At 36.8% G+C, this 21,429-nt stretch overlaps 1 protein-coding gene across 4 annotated transcripts in view; it reads left to right on the top strand.

Moving 5' to 3' along the window:
- Positions 1 to 21,429, top strand: part of LOC131703069 (A disintegrin and metalloproteinase with thrombospondin motifs 3-like) — a 95,178-nt gene that overhangs the window by 26,382 nt on the left and 47,367 nt on the right. For all 4 annotated transcript variants that reach the window (XM_059006141.1, XM_059006081.1, XM_059006017.1 and 1 more), the window contains exon 5: positions 18,664 to 18,851. In XM_059006141.1, coding sequence (XP_058862124.1) covers positions 18,664 to 18,851 — 188 coding nt within the window. The remainder of the gene's footprint in view (positions 1 to 18,663; positions 18,852 to 21,429) is intronic.

Genomic DNA, 21,429 nt, shown 5'->3' with positions numbered 1-21,429 from the left:
ACAGTAAGCAACTCACATATTTAATTCAGTAGTCTTAAGTTGTTTCTTAAAGACGTTTGCGGTAAATAGCTTTGAGAATCTAGCCCACAGAAACCTTAACTAATCTTTTGGGTACTATTTCATGAAACACATGGGTATTCTAAATTAGTAAGAGGTCTATGGCAAGTCAAGAAGTTTCTGCCTTTTTTAGATTAGTTTGGGTTAACAATGAACAAGAAATAGAGAGATTTATAGCACAAAGAAAAGCTAGATGTGCCATTGACCTCCAGTTACACCAATTACAGTGTGAGACTACTGGTACGTTGTGGATTCTGAATTTTCACCTTACAGTATTAAATAGGAGATGCATAGTCAATTTTATTTATTTTTCTGTTAGTTTAGACAGTTTAATCTTGATGCTGTAGGAATTTTAAACCAATTGATCGAAATTCGATTCTAATAATAGAAAGTACAAGAATGCTGATTCCTTACCCCCAAAAAATAACATTTTAAGCTATTTTCCTAATGATATTTCAATTGAAGACTTTTTGAACTGTTCGAATAACATTAATACTCAGTCATTGTCTTATGAAAGTTGTGCGTAAACTGAATGCATAACTGTATACATTGAGTTAAGCTGGTAGCATGAACTCAGCACTTGCAACCAAACAGATGTTAAGTACCCAAGATACCTTTCAATGCTGTGCATGCTGAACCAGTGAGCCTAATTGAATTCCCTGTAACTGGCTGGGTTTGTGAATAGACCTATGAATGAGGCTTTTCGAGAGGCTGGTTATGCTGTAGCTTGGTTTTTAGAGCAATTCACGACACTGTGTTACTTGAATGCTTTCCATGCAGCTCAGGTCAGTCTTTGAGACCTCTTGCTTGCCAATCCGCTGCTGCTGAATCTGCTCTTTCCTGTGGGAAAATGGGTGCTGAAATAAAGAGGTAAGGTCTTTGACCACAGGTAGAAGAATTTGCCTGTTCATTTGCATTTAGAAGGAATAAAAAGATTTAATTTTCCTCCAGGATGATTCTAAATTATAACATATTTGCAAAATATCCGAATAAATTCCTCCCTTTAATTGGAAATTCTGTTCTTTTTATGAATTATTTAAATTGTTTTGCACTGAAATGATGAAGAAGGCAGAAACCGTTAAGTCAAGGTTCATTGCTTTTATTTTATGAATCCATTTTCCAGCTGCGTCAGCCCACTCCCTGAAAGGTTTGTAGCAAGGTGACCATTTTGGATTGATATACTTTACCATTCAACAACAACAACAAAAAAAAAGATTCTTAACTGATAATAAATGTATAATATTGCATTTACCCCCATTGGCTCAGCTTGTAAAGGCATTGCCTGGTGAAACACGGTGTCATTAGATCAGGAGCCTGCAGGGTAAATTCCCAGTCACGTAGAGTTGCTGGTCATGGCTGATGGCCCATAAGGAGCCATGCACTGCTATAGCGCTCCCACAGGCTGAAGAGCAAAAGTCAGCTGGGGTTGGTTAGTCAGCTCATGCATAATGGGTAGCATTATTGGTATCAGAATGTTAGCTTGAATTGTAAGACAAATAAGAAGGGAGCTACTGTTAAAGTATTTTCTCTCTTTGACTTGGATATTGGGCCAGCTGCATAGTTGGCTTGAACTTCATGATGTAAAATTCAGTTTTACAGTTTTAATCTGCCAGAATCATTGGCTATTACAACTAAAGGTTGAAACAGCTAAAGAATGTTTTGATACAAAAAAAAGTGTCACTGATCCACCAGGACAGTGCTAAATTCCTTTCCAATTCAGGATTGTTTAAATATTAGTTTTAACCTGTAAATGTTGCCTTGTATTGGACTACATAATCTGAGGTATGATCTCCCTTTGTAGCTTTACCAAGAATATGTTAGCTTTGAAGGTCCGTGTAAAAATGAACCTGTGCTCGTTTTACTTTTTAACACAGTTGTAAAATGAATTTCAAATGGATGCTCTGGCCATTTTTCTTTTGGTTTTTGTTTAAAATAGTAAATGAGTTATTATGGCTGTGCTGTTAAACCGATTGCATCAGCAGATGGCTGAATAGAACACCCCGTTCTTCTGAAGATGACTAGGAGACTTTCTTTTCTGATTAATGTCATGGACAGTTATGTCTTTCATACTTTTTTCATTATTCCATTGAAACAAGTTCACTAAAACTTCTTGGCAAACAGAAGGATTAGCTTGTTCCGAAATTCCACTGTGAAAACGCCACTGTTGTTGTGGTAGTTAATTTATAACTGTGTTGGACCCCTTTTATCGGGAGTTCCCGTCACTGGCTGTCAGTTGCCAACTTTACATAGTGTTAGTATCCAAAATATGCATCTCTGTATCTAAAATCTACAAGCAAATAGGGGGAGGGCAACCCGTCTCTGCTAGGTACAGTAGGTATGATGTGACCTTATAAATACTTTTGTATGAAATTAGGTTAGTAATATATCCACTATCTTTGGCAAAACATATACATACAAGTGGAGCCCTTTTTTTTAAATCTGTATCCTCCAACTGGGAAGGATTAATTGCACAAAGACCTAATTGTGCTTCATATTTTGACCATTTTGATTGGTTACAGCAAGGTGTGATCTCAACTACAGTAACAGTTCAAGCCAAAGACGAAATGAGCCTCTCCCTCTCGGGGTTTACATGGTCTTAGTTTACTGCACTCGGGAAGAGCAGCTGTTAACCCGACATCATGCAAATGAAGGGGAAAGAATGGAGTTCATATGCAAATTAGCCATGCGTACAGTACTCGTGCTGTTTTCACAGGAAAATGCCAGAAAGGCTGGTTTACACGCACAGAGAACAATACTCGAGAAACTTGCATCATGGAATCCATGGTTGTCATGTGACATTTTGTTCAAATTAAGCTGTACAGCTGTGGCTTGTGCCTTGTGTACCGAGTTTTTGACCCAAACGTGCACGCGCATCATTACTTTACGAGTCAGTAACACTGCATGTCAGCTCCACCAATATCACAAATGTTAGCAGTATTACTGTAGTTCAATTCACCGGCAATCCACTAGAGGGAACTGGTTGAACCAAGTGTGGGTTAAAGTGTCTGACCTGTAGCATGGTATCACACCAAATAGCTTTCATTCAAGGGTGTTGTCTGTTTGATCTGGGGCAAGCGGTATGTGCTTAATTAGTAAAGCAATGTTGTCACTGAGGTTATGAACAGATTTGTAAAAAAAAAGTGTTACCTCAGTGTGATGTAATTTATCTGTATGCACTTTTAGCAGAGACTAAACTGGTCACACAAAAAACAAAACCAAAGAAACAGTACAGTATGTGCATCCTGTGCTGACTTACATCAATAAATTTAGACATTTTATTCCCTGCATTTCTCCTCAGAAAAGGCTTTTTTTTTTTTTTTTTTTAATTATACAAGCATACATTTGTTGCATTGAAAATATACACAGAAACAAATCATCTGATTTTATGTATCAGCACTTGTATATTTTTGTCCCTGGTAGGATACCCAGCTTTGTACAAGTAATGTTTTAAATTGTAAAACTGCATTGACTCCACCATCACACAATTTTTATCTTTGTCAATTAAAATCTGAAAATGATAAAACATATCTTAGTAGAGCAGACAAACCTTTCAACAGAGTGTTTTTACCAGTCATTTATGATTCACTGAGTATGTTCATAATATTTCAATTTTAAAACGTGTCAGCTGTAAACAGTGAACATGCTGTATTGAGTTTCTCTAGCAATTCATACATATGATCTGTTTTTGCAATAAGTCTACATTTATATCAGAGCAGGTTACTTTCTTTCAGGCCAGGAAAAGGTGGAGATCCTATGTGAGAATTTATTACTGTGCTCAGCGTGCTAAAAAAGAAAGATAAAAATCTCTTGTGTGAAAGCGTGATTTATATTCATAACACATCTGTGTGAGGCTCAGTCCTGGCCGGCTCACTGGTAGGAATCTGGTGAGCTGGCAGGGAAGCAAAACAAAAAAAAAATAATATAATAATTTGACAAAAAAGAGTCAAAAGAAATATCACACAAAAAAATGTAAACCATTTTATATCTAATCATGTATTAGGCTCTTTAATTATACAGTAGTACGTACAAATATATTTTACAGTGTAATGTGCAGATTATTGTGGTTTCTAAAAATTGTATATTCAAAGAAAATAAAACAAGTGGGACCTTTTTTTTTTTTTTTAAATACATTCAGTGCATAATGTATGTATTTACATACTGACAAAATTGATATGTAGCGGCGTTGTATGATTTCCTCAGGCTAGTTTTATAATAGGTATTGACTAATAAAAATACTACAGTATCATTCATTTTGTGTCTCACCTGATTTTTATTTATTAAGAAATACGGTTTTGAAAATGTTCTTCAGAAGTACGTTAGAAGTATAGAATCCTGATTAACTAACACTCTGTAAGGATACATGCAAAGTGCTTCCTGTGTTTAGCAGCTGTAAAGTCTGATTTTACCAGTCGCTAAAAATGCGGCGTATGTAAAGAATGGTGTTCACCTGGCGTTCTGCACCCGCTATCAGATTTGCACTTTGCAATCATTAATCCATTAAAATGACATTGAAATGCATTCAAATGAAGAAAAGAGCACGGAACTGGGTGGGATACTAAACGGGCGCAATTAATATAATGTGGTGTCAGGATTTTGCCTTGCACTTAGGAAATTGCTGACCCTGCAAAAACTTTACACCTCTTCTTACAAGGTGCAAACCATTGTAGAAACGAGTAACTAAGCGCTGTATAAAAGCACAGACCTGCAGAGACCTGTCATTGGCTTCAGGATGGCTGCTGTGGTATACTTCCTGATGCTGCGACACTTGGCTCTTGTTGAGGAGAGGCAGGAACACGTTCGGAGGAGAAGGGCAAGACAAGAACACCCTGCATATTCAATCCCAGGGTCACTTTGTTTGGGATGCCGGAGGATGTGGTGCTAAAGCGTTATGGTCTCACTCCACAGGTCATCCTAGACCTAATAGCTGAATTGAGGGATGAGCTAGACCCCCGCGTCAATCTAGGGATCACTATCCCTGCACATGTGAAAGTGCTGTGTTCTCTGCACTACAGGAGCCTCTGGTTCCTTTCAGACCACAATTGGAATGTCTGGAGGGATAGCCCAATCCACGTTTTTTAGAGTGCTTGGCAAAGTTCTGGATGTCATGCTAAAACGGGCAGGCCAATACATATAATTTCCTAAGGATACTAGCATAACTGATGTTGGCTGAGGCTTAAAGACTCTCAGCTCCTCCTTGGAAAACTCTGTGCGCCAAGAAGACTTTGCTGCCATTTCTCTGACATTTTTTTTTTTTGGTTTGTATTTTTGTGCTCTGCAAATGTCATATAGGGAGTACTGCTCTCTGTACTCCTAACTCTGCAAGAGCGACCGCTAAATAGACAATGCGCTCATTGAGACCCACATAATCATAATTGCGGATCATTATTTGTGTGTGTTGAGTAATTTACATTGCTCTTAAGCTTACCTAGGGCACAGTGCAAAATAATTGCCTGGCCGCAATGCAATTTGAATTTTGCATTCGCAATTATTTGCACTGCACCTATACTTACATCCCCCCCTTTATGTACTGTAGTTATATAGTACAGTATAAACTGTCATATCCCATTTAATTGGTTCCAGGGCTCCATCGGATATGTCAAAATATTGTATCTCCGAAAGAGTCGTTCTATTACATTGTATTAATGTCGGGGCATTTTAAATTTACAATGTCAGGTACATCTTGTATCTAAAATACCAAAGTACAGTGCTGCACGTATGCTGTACAAAGAAAATCAGTGAAAATGATTGCAAGTTATTGTAAAACAAAGCACTGTAATGCAGAATTTGTCCATTCCAAAAGCAGCATTCCAAAAACAGCATTCCAAAAACAGTTCTGGCCATGCTTTCTCAGTCTATGACAAAATAATCCAACAGTTTTTTTTTTTAGTTTTTTTTTTTTGCATCGAGCATTTTAACCCAAGACAGAAGCAACAATAAGAAAGCACTCACACAAACCCAAACTGACTGAAGATCGGCAAAAAAAATCTTGTTTAAACTTAACGGTACAGTTTTCTTTTATTTAACATGGTTAAACTGGGCAGTTACGTGACGTGACAGCATGTAGAAAGTGAAATTGAATTCCCATGTACATTGATCAGTTTCTATCAGTACTGTTCAGTTGATAGCAGAATGTGTGAATGCCAGAGGTCCATTGGTAAATAGAGGGTATCATATCTTAAAGGATCCGATTTGACAGATTCAACAACAGATTTTGTTGTTGTTGTTTATTGTTTAATACGTCTAGCTGTTGGGTTTAAGGAAGACATTGATTATCTTTGATAGTCTTAACTGCTTCAGACTTAAGACTGTTTCGGTATTTCTGATTTTTGGTGTTTTCCGGCGACTTTTCTACTCTCCTTTAAAAATTCAGTTGATACATGTTAAGCCTTTCGTGTATCATGGTCACAACTGAGAAACGTGTTATTAGTAAAATTGATTTAATTTACAGGACTTTCCTGTGAAACAACTAAATTGTCTTTTAAATCTTAAGTCTTACTTTTTAATTTCAAAGCAGAAGCGACTCCTCTTTATTAATGTAAATATGCAGTGCAGAACAATTGTAATAAAGTGTGTAAGCTATAAAATACTCATTATAGCTTTATTGTACATTCTGCTTGTTAATCAAAAATGAAGGCTTGGCCAATTTAAAAGCCAATGTAGTTGTTTCACAGAAAAAACAAACAAAAAAAAAACACTAAATTAAATCAATTTTACTATTAACACATTTCTCAGTTGTGATTGAGATACATGAATGACTTAACAGGTATCAACTGAATTCTTAAAGGAGAGGAGAAAAGCCAGGGCAAAGCACTGAAGCCCTAATTATAACCCTATTTGCCTACAATAACTTTTATCTCAAAGCTGGTTTCTGATATTGGTTGACAGAGCTGGCAAAACAGTGTGTAAAAGCAGGTGCAGGGAGGACATCCACAGTTCATTGGCCCAAAACATCTGTTAAACGCTGGAATGTAAGAGGGTTGGAATCCACTTAGTGACAACTGAACAATTAAGGACAATAATGCATTCTCGCACATTAATGATCAACACAATGGTGACACATTGGAAGGAAATGAGCCATTGTGAACACAAGGCCAACTTGTGAGTCATGGTATCAATGAAGGGGCATTTGAAGTTACTCTGTTGCTTTGATAAAGAGGTTGACATACATATTTTCCCACATTCTGTCTGAAATGCTTTGTTTTACCTTCTACAATATATGACTGAATTAGAATTGTCCCTCTTCCCACGACAGATTATCACAGTGTACCTTAGTGGTTAAGGTCATTTATGTCTGCAGTCTTTCCATTGATTAGTCTGTACATTTTATAAGAGAAATTGTAAAGGCTGTACAGTTATTGTCAGCCTTGTCTTGTTTTTCTTTGCATGTTTTTAAATCTCTGCAGTAAAAATGCTGTAGCTGCAGATTGGACATATTTCTGAAAGAAAAGTTGGAGCCAACACTTTATAATATAGGGTTATAAAATAACTGGGCTCAGAGAGGTATGGTGCTTTACAGCGTAGAAAAACAGATGGACATTTTTAACACCTTGAAACATCTGTGCCTCAGAGGAACAATCTCCTCTTTCAAGACATTAGACACAGACAGCAATGGGACATAAAGTAAAGTATGGCCTTTGCAAAGCCATTAAAGTTCAGTATCCGTATACAGTTTAAATGGATGCTTTACACCTTCTAATATTCTAAATATTTAATTTCTTATCTGATTAATACCCTTTTATGTGTCTTTGTATTTCTCTATTGCCATTTGTGCCTCACTCATTATCAAGGTCAACAGAAGACACGCAATTGGATTGTGGAATCCTCAAAAACTATCAACCTTCCACAATGTTGACATTATTTATAATAATGCAATATTAAACAATATAAATATATCCCTACTGTTTTAAGAGACAATGATTTGAAAGGCTATGTTTGCTGTGCTCCAGATGTGCTGGCTAGTGGACACCCCATGATGACGTGATTGGTCCTCCAAACGTAATCCACTGTAATCTATCATTTTAGCAAATACATTTCATATCTTATTCTTACAGTACTAGAGTAAATCACACAAGTTTCCTGTACTAAATGTATTGTAAATATTGAATATGTCCTCATTTGTGTCAAGGATATGAGTTCTCCTGTAGAACACGTATGGTGAAAGATGTCTTTTTAACGCACAATCACAGTATCTTGTATTTGGGATTTGTAATTCCCATCTGAAAAGTAATTTTTATCACATTGTAGATCAAGATGGTGCAGCCATATTTGTATTTCTATCCCATGTACCCATGTCATGCAGTGAGTTAAGAGAGGTCAAAGGCTACAGTAGCCCTGGAAACAAGTGCAATAGCAACAGCCTCTTTGTCCTTCATAACTGCTCTCCATCATTGAACACATCCTGTGAATTCACTATAAGTACTGTACTATTCAAATTATTGTTAGCATTTGTATTATTTCAAACATGACTATAGGTATAAAAGTGTTCCCCATCTTCACACAGTTTGTCAAGATACAGTTTAACAAGGTACAGATGGAACTGGAGAGGTGACTCAACTTGGTTTCCTCACAAGACATGCAAAGACATTTGGATGAAGACATTCTTGCATTGTACGACATAAAAAGCGAAACAACCCAGATGAAAACTACACACATTGGTATACATTTTCTGAACCTGTAGCCGTATTTATAGTAATAATAATAAATAATAATAATAATAATTTGAATAGCACAGAATTCATAGGAGGTCGTCAGTGTTGGAGAGCAGTAAAGAAGGACAAAGAGGCTGTTGCTAGTCTCTGTTTTTATTAATGACCAATACATGTCATTCAACTTTACCATCCAGAATTATTTATCTACCCCTTGCAATATACAGTTTGATGAGATTACTGGCAGTGAGAGTAGAACAAAAACAGAGAAACACAATGAAATAACTGCCAAGTTTTTATTACACCAGGCTCACGGCTAATCTGCCCATGTCCAGGGTCTCTCTTCTGAATTGTAAATTATCGTGGAAGAAATTGAATTGCTGACAAAACAACTTCAAAATTGGCAGGTTGACAGAATATCTGGGACGTCTTGGAGCGCTGCCTGAGGGCTAGAGTCAACAGACCACAATCTATTACTGAACTGGCACTCACTGGGATGGAGGAATCCAAATGTTAACCATAGTAAAAGCATAGCATAATTGAATACAGCATAGTAAAAGCAAGGTAAAGCATTGCAAAGAACAATAATGTATGTTAAAGTATATTAATAAACTAAACTATGGAAAATGCAGAGTATCACCATGGGAAAAAGATGGTAAAACTTACCATGCTAAACTTTTCTAAGGGAATGGTGCTATATTACAGATGATTAGAAGTTGAATAAACAGTTGTGAATTTATGACCTTGTATATGTCCTTACTGTCCCAATACGGTAATATAGTGTATATCATATCAATTTAAATAGATTTCTAACACAAGATGTAGTCCATATTAGAGGATGACAGATAATTAAAAAAAAACAAAAAAAAACAAAAAAAAAAAACATTAGAAAGATATTCTGACAACCTGTCATTTTTGAAGTTGTTTTGTCAGCATTTCAATTTCTTCCAGGATAATTTACTATTCAGAGAGTAGACATGGGCAGACTAGCGGTGAGCCTGGTGTAATTCAGCACAGAGAATCCACAATGTGGATCCACAATGTAGTCTCGTGCCGTAGATAGGAAGTGGCTCACTGGGCCACCTTCCCCCAAAAGACAAAGCCGCCAAACCAAGCTGAAAAAGAAAAAGATGAATGGTTAATGCAACAACTGCAGTGGCACCCTGCCACCTACCCCCAAAAATAGGAAATGGATGAATGAAAAGTAAGCCGCTGAAACACGGGCCCGCCCCCCGTGCATGAAATGCACTGAGGGAGAACCCGGCCTCTCTGGCCTGCCACGCACCCTGCAGAAACTAAATACGAACCGCTCGGGACTCGGGTAAGGAAAAAAACCCTACTCGCTGGTAGGAGGAAACCTTAGGGAATCCATGGCTGAAGGTAGCCCTTCCTCCAGGCTCTAAAGATGTCCGTCTGCCTGTTTGACCTTGCTGCGCGTGACTGAGAGGCCAAACAAAAAGAAGCGACATGAATGCAAGCAGAGTTATTTATGGCACTTGGATATGACGTGTTGATTAGTGGGCGGATTCTCCTTCCAGAAATACAACCAAGTTTTTCCATCAAAACATGGCAGTCATTTCAGCATGTGTTTCTCTGTTTTTGTTCTTCTCTAACTGCCAGTAATCCTGTCATACTGTGTATTGCAAGGGGTGGAGAAATACGTTTGGATGATAAAGTAAAATTACATTTATTGATAATTTAATAAAATCAGCAGCATACATTAAGTAATACAGCATCACAGGAACTAGGGTGATATATGCTTGTAAACATGCTGGTTTACCTTGGCTGGTAAACAAGTTGGCACATGCCCAGAATAGACCATCTTAAATTTGAAAAGCACTTTTACTTTAAATGTAGATATAGTAGCGAGGTTAATAACAGTTTCCATTCATTAAAGCTGTTTGTGATTGTGATTGTACTTCCTGGCATTGCCTAAATGAGGAAAACCTGAACAACTGACGTCATGTTTACCATAAACATTTCCGTTTAACTTTTAAATATATATTTTTGGGGGAGTGAATCACTTATCTGATGTCAGTGATTAACAGGAAAAGCTTTGGCTCAACAATACACATGCAGCTTGGAAATGTACTCCAAGTAAAACATTTCTTTGGAATTTCAGCATAGGTTGATGTCATTGTCAGACCTTTTATAAACTTGCATGAAAGAAAAAGAAAAACGTTTACAGTAGCACAGGTGACCGAATTGAGTAGGGAACTGGTTAAACATGAGCTGGTTACTCATGTTTTTTATTCATTTCATTTTTCAGTGTTTATTTTTAGCAATTTTATCTAAATAGTTTTTTTTTTCTTTTCCCCGGGGCTTTTGCTTTTTATATAATGTATGAAATTATTGTTTTCGGTTACTTTCCAAAATGCTTGGGTGTTTTTTTTTCTGTCAAAATATGTACAGTAGTAACTCAACAGTACTTGCACACTTAACTTGTGCTTTCTTTCCTTTGCTGTCTTCCACAACTAAATCTTTATGGTCACGGGCACATTCTTCTAGGGTTTTTTTGTGTAGAAGTTTTTTTACATTTCGCCACAATTTGCAGTTATATATTTGAACTGTAATACAGCTTTAAATCCCGTGAACAAGCCTCCATTCCTAATTGGAATCTCGTTTTAAATCTCGCAAGCAGAGTCTCGTATAGAAAAATAGAAATGTGCTGCCACTCAGTAAGGGGTGTTTTATTGTTTTTTTGTTTTTTTTTACCAGTTAAAACCGAAAATCAGAAGCCCTGGTTATACAGAGCAACTGGGTATGGGGGGGAAATATCAGAGTTATCTTTTCTTGTTATTTAGATTTACTTTGTATTTTATATTTTATGACCTAATTCTTAAAGCTATTTTGAGGCCACTGGAGTCACCAGCATGTTACAAGTATATTTGAAACAGAAAGTGGTACACTGAATCTGGACAAAAGAACTGTTATACCTAGTTGATGTTTAAGGTGTTATAATGATATTCAATAGAACTAAACTGAGACAGTTATTAAATTAGGTAAATGTTTCAAATACTAGATTAACACTCACAATCACAATTAGAACTAAAAAAAAAGTGAACTTATTTCCTCTTTCTCCATAACTTTAAACATTAAATCATAAATGTGGTACTTTTTACGCAAATGTCTTTATCCGTGTTATGAAGAAGTGTTTGTGAAAGGAGATGAGGACCCAAATTCAATTGCACAAATTAAACATCTGTCATTGTAACCATATAGGCATAGTGGAAATACATTATGTGATGCTGTAACAGGAGTCTTGCTACCTGTGATGTAAGGAGTACTTGCAAATGAATTCTCTGGATACCGTGCATGCGTGTTCGCTGCTGGATTGGCAGGAGATGGAGACAGAAGGTTGGGATTGACACTCCCTGCAGATGTGCAGGTTTATTTACAGACACAGAGAGGAAACCCACATGACGCTACCAACAATGGCAGCTCATGTGGGACATACGGCCCGACGTACAAAAACCAAAACAAGCACTGTACAAAAACTATCAAAGTAAAGTTGCCATGAAAAACGGCGTGTGCTACTCCCAGTGTTGCCAGATCAGAGGTTTTATGTTTCTGCTCAGGGCAATCTGGAGGTAAGGAATGGTCAGAGGTTTTTTTTAAAGGTACATTTTTAATTTTAGAGGATTTTCAAAAGGTTTTTTTTTCTGTCTGAAAACATTTTGTTCCCTAATAATTTTTCATAATGTGCAAGTCCTTCCTTCACTAAGATGGCAGGTGCCAGTTGGTAGCTGCGACCACTGATTTTATATAGAATTTCTCCAGGTGTTAGATTTGACTGCCACATTGTAAGATCACTTCATGTGCAGCAAGTATTGGGGCTGCTAGGCACACATAGTCTGTGCTGCATAGAATTTGAGTGAGAGCCACAGGTGGGGGCCTAATACGTGTTGCAGAGGAAATTAATTTAGTTGTAAGAGCAGTTTTTAAGTGTTGTGTCAGAGAGTGAATATATATTCTGGAAAATTAAGAAAAAACTACATTTACAGATTTTTTTGTTAGAATGTTGCCATGGTGTGCCAATATATTATTACTGTAGGTTTAAAGTTTAAGAATTATACAAGTACAGTGCATTCCAATGAATTGCATACATGATACTTGCATATATCCCTGTTAACTTTTTAAAAAAGTGAAGCACATTTCCTATGAAAATGCACATGCAGTAGATTCCTGTGAAATGCGTCTCACGTGTGCCTCACAGTTTTATGCTTTTAACCAGAATAAGGTACATACATTTTCAAAAGAAATGTACTTCAGAATTGTATGCGATTATCAGATAAACAATTAAATATATTACACATCACTACAGCTGCCTTCAGTGTTTTTATAAAGTACCACCAACTCACATACACCTGGTTCATTGAAAAGGTTTGGAGTTTAAGATTATCGCTTTGCTGTTTCTTTGGTACAGCAACAGCTGTTTGCATTTAACAAGTCTTGAAATGTACTGAAGGAATTTCTAGATTGCGTAAATACTAAAGTGTTTTACTGCATGTCGGTGGCAGGGAAGGCTAGCCTTATGAGTTTTTCATGACTTGTAATTTAGTCCTACAGCCCCAAGGTGTCACTATAGCCTCCACAGTAAGCCATGTAATGAGCAATCATTAAACAATCGTGTCATTATGTTACTTTAACCATTTTAGCAGATTAATAAACAGAACCCTGTAGATGGCTACTGACAACCCTTACATCCCTGTGAATATGTAGAAGAGGATTTTAAAAGGGCATTTTTTTTTTCTCAATATTATTTGAGAACTCATTAAAATACATTATTTATAGGGTTTAATTTACCAGTACACTTTTACACAAATCATTTGGTAAAAAATAAATGACATTTTCTTGATGTCTGGATCTCACTGGGCACAAATATATATTTTGTCAACAGAAGAGAAGATATGTTTTTTTTTTTTAATAGATTTCCCTCTTCTGGCACTGATCGATGAACAGTATAGATATTATAACTATTTATTGGAATCTGGAAACCTTTTATGCTGGAAACCTGTCTTGTTTGGTTTATTAATGGTGCTAGGGTTTTTTTTTTATTATTATTATTTCTGCCTCGGCAACCAATTGTGATGTAATTTGGATTAACAAGTTTTATTAAGAGAATAACAACCTGGAAGGAATTGTCTTTCTGCCTGTCTGCATTGCACAATTACATGCAGATCAGTGATTTACATTGTGTTACTTCACAGCCATGGTGGGAGATGTATATTACTTGGTGACTTGTTAATTCTCACATACTCTTTATTCAGATAAGCATAAGGAATCTGTATATATATATATATATATATATATATATATATATATATATATATATATATATAAAAATTTATTTTTATTTATTTATTTATTTATTTATTTATTTATTTAGCAGATGCTTTTATCCAAAGCAACTTACAGAAATTAAACAAAATATAAAAATATAAAAACATTTTTTTAAAGAGAGAGCAGACATATAAAAGCAAATGAAGAATTAGAAACATTTAAAATCCACATTTAAGTAATACAATAAAATAACACAACGTAATACAGCACCACCCCAGAAGAGCCCAGAACAGCCCGTGTCCTTTCCCGATGCTCTTACACGATTGCCACGCATGCTGCCGCTCACACCAGCAGGGAAGATGAATCCACAGCAATCCTTAATCGGAGGCAGCAGGAACAGGTGTGTGATGGACGCAAGTGAAAACAACAAAGGTCAACCCCCTAGGTTTAAACGTACACATGCCTAACATTTCATTTAGTCTACACTGCTTTATTTTATAGGACATGCCCAGCAGTCTATGGGAAAGCCAAGTGTGTGCGTCAGAATTTTTCAAAGAATGTCAAGCAATAAAAGCCTCTGAGGCCAACAGGTTGTAAATGAACATCTGTCAACGTGACCCACTTTCCAACAGTGCATGTGGAACGAACACTGTGCTGTTTGTTGTTCAAAGAAAATAAGTGTTGGAACTTTAAAATAATGTACTGATTTCTTACAGGTACTTATTATTTGTTTCACTGTTGCTACTGTGTACTGTATGTGAGTTTATTTGTGTTATAAAGATACCCCCTACAGCACAGGTTTCTATGGGTGAGCTGCAACTTCATAGCTTTTCTGCTGTTTGTGAAAGTGTCTAATATGGCATGTCCTCTTTCAAATGATAAACTTAACCCAGCCTAAGGTGTTGTATTGGCCTTACAACATGATTTATTTGAATATATATATATATATATATATATATATATATATATATATATATATATATATATATATATATATATATATACAGTACTGTGCAAAAGTTTTAGGCAGGTGTGAAAAAATGCTGTAAAGTAAGAATGCTTTCAAAAATAGACATGTTAATAGATTATATTTATCAATTAACTAAATGCAAAGTGAGTGAACAGAAGAAAAATCTAAATCAAATCCATATTTGGTGTGACCACCCTTTGCCTTCAAAACAGCATCAATTCTTCTAGGTACACTTGCACAAAGTCAGGGATTTTGTAGGCATATAGTCAGGTGTATGATTAAACAATTATACCAAACAGGTGCTAATGATCATCAATTCAATATGTAGGTTGAAACACAATCATTAACTGAAACAGAAACAGCTGTGTAGGAGGAATAAAACTGGGTGAGGAACAGCCAAACTCAGCTAACAAGGTGAGGTTGCTGAAGACAGTTTACTGTCAAAAGTCATACACCATGGCAAGACTGAGCACAGCAACAAGACACAAGGTATTTATACTGCATCAGCAAGGTCTCTCCCAGGCAGAAATTTCAAGGCAGACAGGGGTTTCCAGATGTGCCGTCCAAGCTCTTTTGAAGAAGCACAAAGAAACAGGCAATGTTGAGGACCGTAGACACAGTGGTCGGCCAAGGAAACTTACTGCAGCAGATGAAAGACACATCATGCTTACTTCCCTTCACAATCGGAAGATGTCCAGCAGTGCCATCAGCTCAGAATTGGCAGAAAACAGTGGGACCCTGGTACACCCATCTACTGTCTGGAGAAGTCTGGTCAGAAGTGGCCTTCATGGAAGACTTGCGGCCAAAAAGCCATACCTCCGACGTGGAAACAAGGCCAAGCGACTCAACTATGCACGAAAACACAGGAACTGGGGTGCAGAAAAATGGCAGCAGGTGCTCTGGACTGATGAGTCAAAATTTGAAATATTTGGCTGTAGCAGAAGGCAGTTTGTTCGCCAAAGGGCTGGAGAGCGGTACACGAATGAGTGTCTGCAGGCAACAGTGAAGCATGGTGGAGGTTCCTTGCAAGTTTGGGGCTGCATTTCTACAAATGGAGTTGGGGATTTGGTCAGAATTAATGGTCTCCTCAATGCTGAGAAGTACAGGCAGATACTTATCCATCATGCAATACCATCAGGGAGGCATCTGATTGGCCCCAAATTTATTCTGCAGCATGACAACGACCCCAAACATACAGCGAAAGTCATTAAGAACTATCTTCAGCGTAAAGAAGAACAAGGAGTCCTGGAAGTGATGGTATATCCCCCACAGAGCCCTGATCTCAACATCATCGCGTCTGTCTGGGATTACATGAAGAGAGATAAGCAACTGAGGCTGCCTAAATCCACAGAAGAACTGTGGTTGGTTCTCCAAGATGTTTGGGCCAACCTACCTGCCGAGTTCCTTCAAAAACTGTGTGCAAGTGTACCTAGAAGAATTGATGCTGTTTTGAAGGCAAAGGGTGGTCACACCAAATATTGATTTGATGTAGATTTTTCTTCTGTTCACTCACTTTGCATTTTGTTAATTGATAAATATAAACTATTAACATGTCTATTTTTAAAAGCATTCTTACTTTACAGCATTTTCTCACACCTGCCTAAAACTTTTGCACAGTACTGTGTATATATATATATATATATATATATATATATATATATATATATAAATTAAAAAATAGCTTTTTAAAAGAGACGATTAGCACAAACCCAGTGCACTAGTTTCAGGGCGATGGAATTAAGATCACTATTTAAAATAGATCTAGTGTGTGAGATATCTGACCTTTAAGTGGCATTCCTTATGTTTCCTTATGTTTCCTATACTGCTTTAAAATTATCTTTGCAATGTCCACAATAAACAATACAGAACAGCTTTTTTCATTTGAGTCTGTTTTAGTATAAATATTTTGGAACTGCAGGGCCCCAAAAAGAATAATACTGAGGATGTAACAGAGCCACCATTCCAGGCATTCCCTGATGCTGAAATATCCACAGTAAAAGTTGGAAGTACTTTTTTGGGGAGTGCCGTTATTTTTTTGTTGTTGCTTGGCTTGTTGTTAACACAAAAATACATTTTTTGTTTACTAAATAGGGATGTAATGACTAATCTCACGATATGATACATGTCACGATATGAATCACGATGCGTGTGATTATCCTGATTGGCTACTTGTATGATGCATAACAAGATGGTCATTTAATGATGGACCATTTTGTTAAAAGACATTTAATGAGAAAATTTGGTGATCTACAATGAGCGATGTTGTGCTTTTGGTCTTGTATCACGATACATAATTCTGTTGCAATAAGATATATCATGTAAAAAAAGTATTGTGATTCATCGATGCACAATTAATCCTTATGCCCCTATTACTAACCATTGCAGCCTAAAAGATCAAGAGTTGCTGCAATTACTTTTTTCATACAAGAAAACCCTTTTCATCTCCATTATTTATACAGTAGGTGCCTGTGGTGCCAGCAATTGTTGACTATGTGATGTGCCCCATTTAACAGTAATTAGAATGCAGCTATTACAATGCTGAAATGATAATGCATTACAGGACTGTATTCATTATGTAGACGATGGGGGGTACAGTCAAGACGTCTAATGCAGAACTCATTATGTGTGATGTATTAGTTGTCTGCTCTAGAACGCAAAGAAAGGAATGCAGCAGAGGTCATGGATTGCCCAGAGTCCTGATACCTGATAAAAACATGTCTAGAGGATAAGTGTGGGGATGCATGCAAGTCACAACTTCCAGTTTCATCAGATTGACAATATACAATACTGTCAGAAGCAATCCATTAAAGTACTGTATTGTGGAAAAAAAATATTTTACTTGATTGTTTTCAGATTCTAAAAAAATGGTATGGCTTGTAGAGATGACATCATTGGTAGAGTTCCACTGGAGATGAAACGTGTTGCCTTTGCCAGTGTATGGAGTTTTTAGAAGTGGAGCTGGTCCATGCATTTCCCACTAGTGTGCTATGTTAACTTTGCTATTCATAAACTGAAGTCTGTGTGGTTGAGGTGTGGTGCTTGAGTCTAGCTCCTGGGTAGCACACAGTGAATTTTAGAGATTTTTTAGCAGCTTCAGGGAAACCCTGCTCTTTTGATGTGGGATATGAAAGATGTTATTTATGTGATGCTGTGGTTAACAAGAATACCAGGCTGATGATTCAGAGACGAGATTTTCATTATGGTTTCAGAAAATCTATTGGTTAACGTGACATCAAACTGGATCTTGTTCATTTACATCATATCACCCCTTATGGAAGTTTAACAGGGTGCATTTGCATGGTAATTGAGCAGTTTCCCCATACTTTCCCTGTGGTTATACCATGGTTTGCATGGTTTTATTAATATTGGTTTCTGGGTTTTTCAATACTCGCCTATACTCACCTATGGTTACCCATGTTTTATCATGCTTTCACTATGCTTTATTAAACATTTCTATGCTTTATCTATGGTAGTACAGCTCTTTCCATTACAAGTCATTGAGGTTAGACTGATTACTGATTGTAATCAAGTTCTAACATAGTTGTTAGTAATGAAGGTGATATTTACCGATGCTGCTGTACTTCTTCTGAAACTGTTACCGTGTGCGTTTTATTTCTATGATGGATTCTGAGTAGACCTAGTTGTGTAAGACATTACTGTCTATAAGGCATTTTGTTGAAGGCTGTATGTTTTTTGTTTCTTTATCAGAGCCTGAACTTGATGTTACCGCATCGCTTGATCACATCTCAGAACAGCTGAATGAGACCCTCAGGAGGCGCAGACATGCAGGGGATGATGACTACAACATTGAGGTCCTCTTGGGGGTCGATGACTCTGTTGTGCGATTCCATGGAAAGGAACATGTTCAGAACTACCTCCTCACACTTATGAACATAGTGAGTAGCAGTTTAACTTTGTAAACATATTGGACCACATTCACACAGCATGTCAAGTTTGTACCATTGAGAGAGAGAAAAAAAATGATAACAGTACAGAACTAGCAAATTAAAAAAATGAAATATAGTGAATATATTCAACTTTAGACAACAGGTGTGTAATTTGTTTCTTTTTGACAAGCCTGGATAGTTTAAAATGACTTTTCTGAATGTTGGATAAACTGGCAAATACAGCAAGTCATTTACACTTTTGAGATGTGTTTTCCCTGTCCATGTATTTAAAGTTTTACTTTCCAAACATTATCATCAAATGCAATGATTGTATCCCTTCAATCACTTGACTAGGGGCCCAATTTTAATAAACGCTACAAAAACAGATGTGCTAACTCAACAGCGCTTGCGTTGTATCCTCTGCCATATCCCAAACGCTGGACCATGGCACGATTGGTTTAGCGCTGGCCAATCCTTGATAAGTGGGAGGCAAAAAAGATTAGCCAATCAGGAGAAATGTCTTACTGTACATGTAGAAACATGTGACCCGTATTCAAAACTGCTCATGTGAGCATCATAATGAGGCCACGCCCCAAATTTTTATGCTGACATGAGGTGTTAGTGCTGGCGTAAAAAAAATAAAAACATGGCAGCAAAATCACTTCCCAGCGCAAAGTCCGACTGCTCCCACCGAGTGCCCTTTAATAAGCCACTAACAGTCTCTGCCTTAGCGTTAGTGATTAACATTGGGCCCTAGAAGATTTAATATAGTGTATATTAGAAGAAATATATAAATATACTATATGCAAAGATATACATGTGAACCCTGCAGGCATTACCCAGGACTGAATTCTTTCTCCTTTCTTCCTCTTTTCTCCAAGACCTTATTTTTTTATCTTGTATCTGCCTGTGTTTCCTTTGCTGACAAGGGATATCAGCGACTGACAGCCGCAGTTCAAATTTTCATGGAGATGATATGTACATGAGCCACTTGCTGCACTGTGGCTGTGCACATTTCAAGGAACAGGGGTTACATTTGTGATAGTGATAAAAATGTTTATTGTAATATATTTCCTTCCATTTAAATAGTATGAAAAATTAGGTGAAAACAAATAACATAGCTATCTAAGACAGAATTTGACAGCTGTAAATCAGTATGGTTGACACCTGGAAATGTGTTTTGACCAAAGTGGGGTATTTTAGTTAAAGGTTCAGGGTGAGAAGATCGTGGCATAATAACCTTCAGTGTAGAAGGTTGTAAAACATAATAGTACCGTATGTACATGGTTATAAAACATAATCGTATGTATAGAAAGTAATTTTAGTTTTCAGAAACATAATTTAAGGTAAAGGTATATTTAGGTTATAGGCATCTCTTTTCTTGTCTTTTGGGCCATTTGGTGGAAACCCCCCCACATACACACAAAAACAACAAACCTGTATTTAAAAACGAGTATGAAATGTATTAAGGATGTATTTGTACACACTTGAAAGATAACATATTGTTTACAGGGCTGTCCTTTGTCAGGCAACAGATACAAAACGTTACTATGAATGTAAAAACAAGTTAGAATTGTCAGTTTCTTTCCTTTTGTAATTCCAGTAAATGTGATGACATGTATGAACCAGTATCTTTAATGTTTTTATGTATTATCTTGTCAGACAGTCACTGTTTTTAAACTGCAACCTAAAATTTCTTTTCATGGTTCTAACTTGGAACTATGCAGCCAGATGTGGTCTTTTATAAGTTTAACCCTATATGAGTGTTTAATAATATGTTATTTTTAGATTAAAGCAATTTCTACTTTTTTTTTATCCTTTTTTAACTTTTTTAGTAGAAAGCATTCCTCCTTTATAGACTTTTAAAATACACTGCTTAGGAAATGTTGATTTTTAAAAACCATTGCACTGATAAACACTATTCAGAAAGGAGACAACCCACCATTGGAATGAAATTAATGATTTATTGAACTGACAGATCAGCATGCCTGTAAATGATTTGTTATTTGAATTTGGCCCATTGGAGCGCGATAGCCACCCCTACGCTTGCAAAACTATAATCAACTAACTATAGAGGAAAACTATCCAGCGAGCAGGACAAGTGACACTTCACCTCACAGAACTAAACCACCCCGCGCTCAGGTAAGGAAAACCCCCTTGTGCACCCACAAGGTGACAGGAGGAAACCTTAGGGAAAATATGGCCAAGGGTATCCCTTCCTCCAGGCCCCAAAAATCAAACCACTGAAATGATCTTTTACAATTAACACTAATATTTTTGCGCAGTTACAGTGTCATTGACGTTTTCGGATACACAGTTCGTAAGCTGCTGAGGCTCATTTCCCTGATGCCTTGATTAAATGTGAAGAACGCTCTGTAATCTGGTGAAGCAGCAGCGTCTATTCTGAAGAAATTTCAAGGGTAGTTGCTGGAAGGAAATCCAGCATGTAGTAAATCAAGCCCGTAGAAGATAATAGGATATAAATATAATATAATTAATCAAGTCCTGGAGACCATTGTTCCCTCTGGGTGAAAAAATAAATAAATACAAAAAAAGAAGGGGATCTTATAGAATCATCGATAGGTAA

Source organism: Acipenser ruthenus, chromosome 1 (assembly GCF_902713425.1).
Source record: "Acipenser ruthenus chromosome 1, fAciRut3.2 maternal haplotype, whole genome shotgun sequence".
In the NCBI taxonomy this organism is placed as follows: domain Eukaryota; kingdom Metazoa; phylum Chordata; class Actinopteri; order Acipenseriformes; family Acipenseridae; genus Acipenser; species Acipenser ruthenus.
The sequence above is the reverse complement of the archived record's forward strand: the minus strand, read 5'-3'. Positions and strand labels throughout refer to the sequence as shown.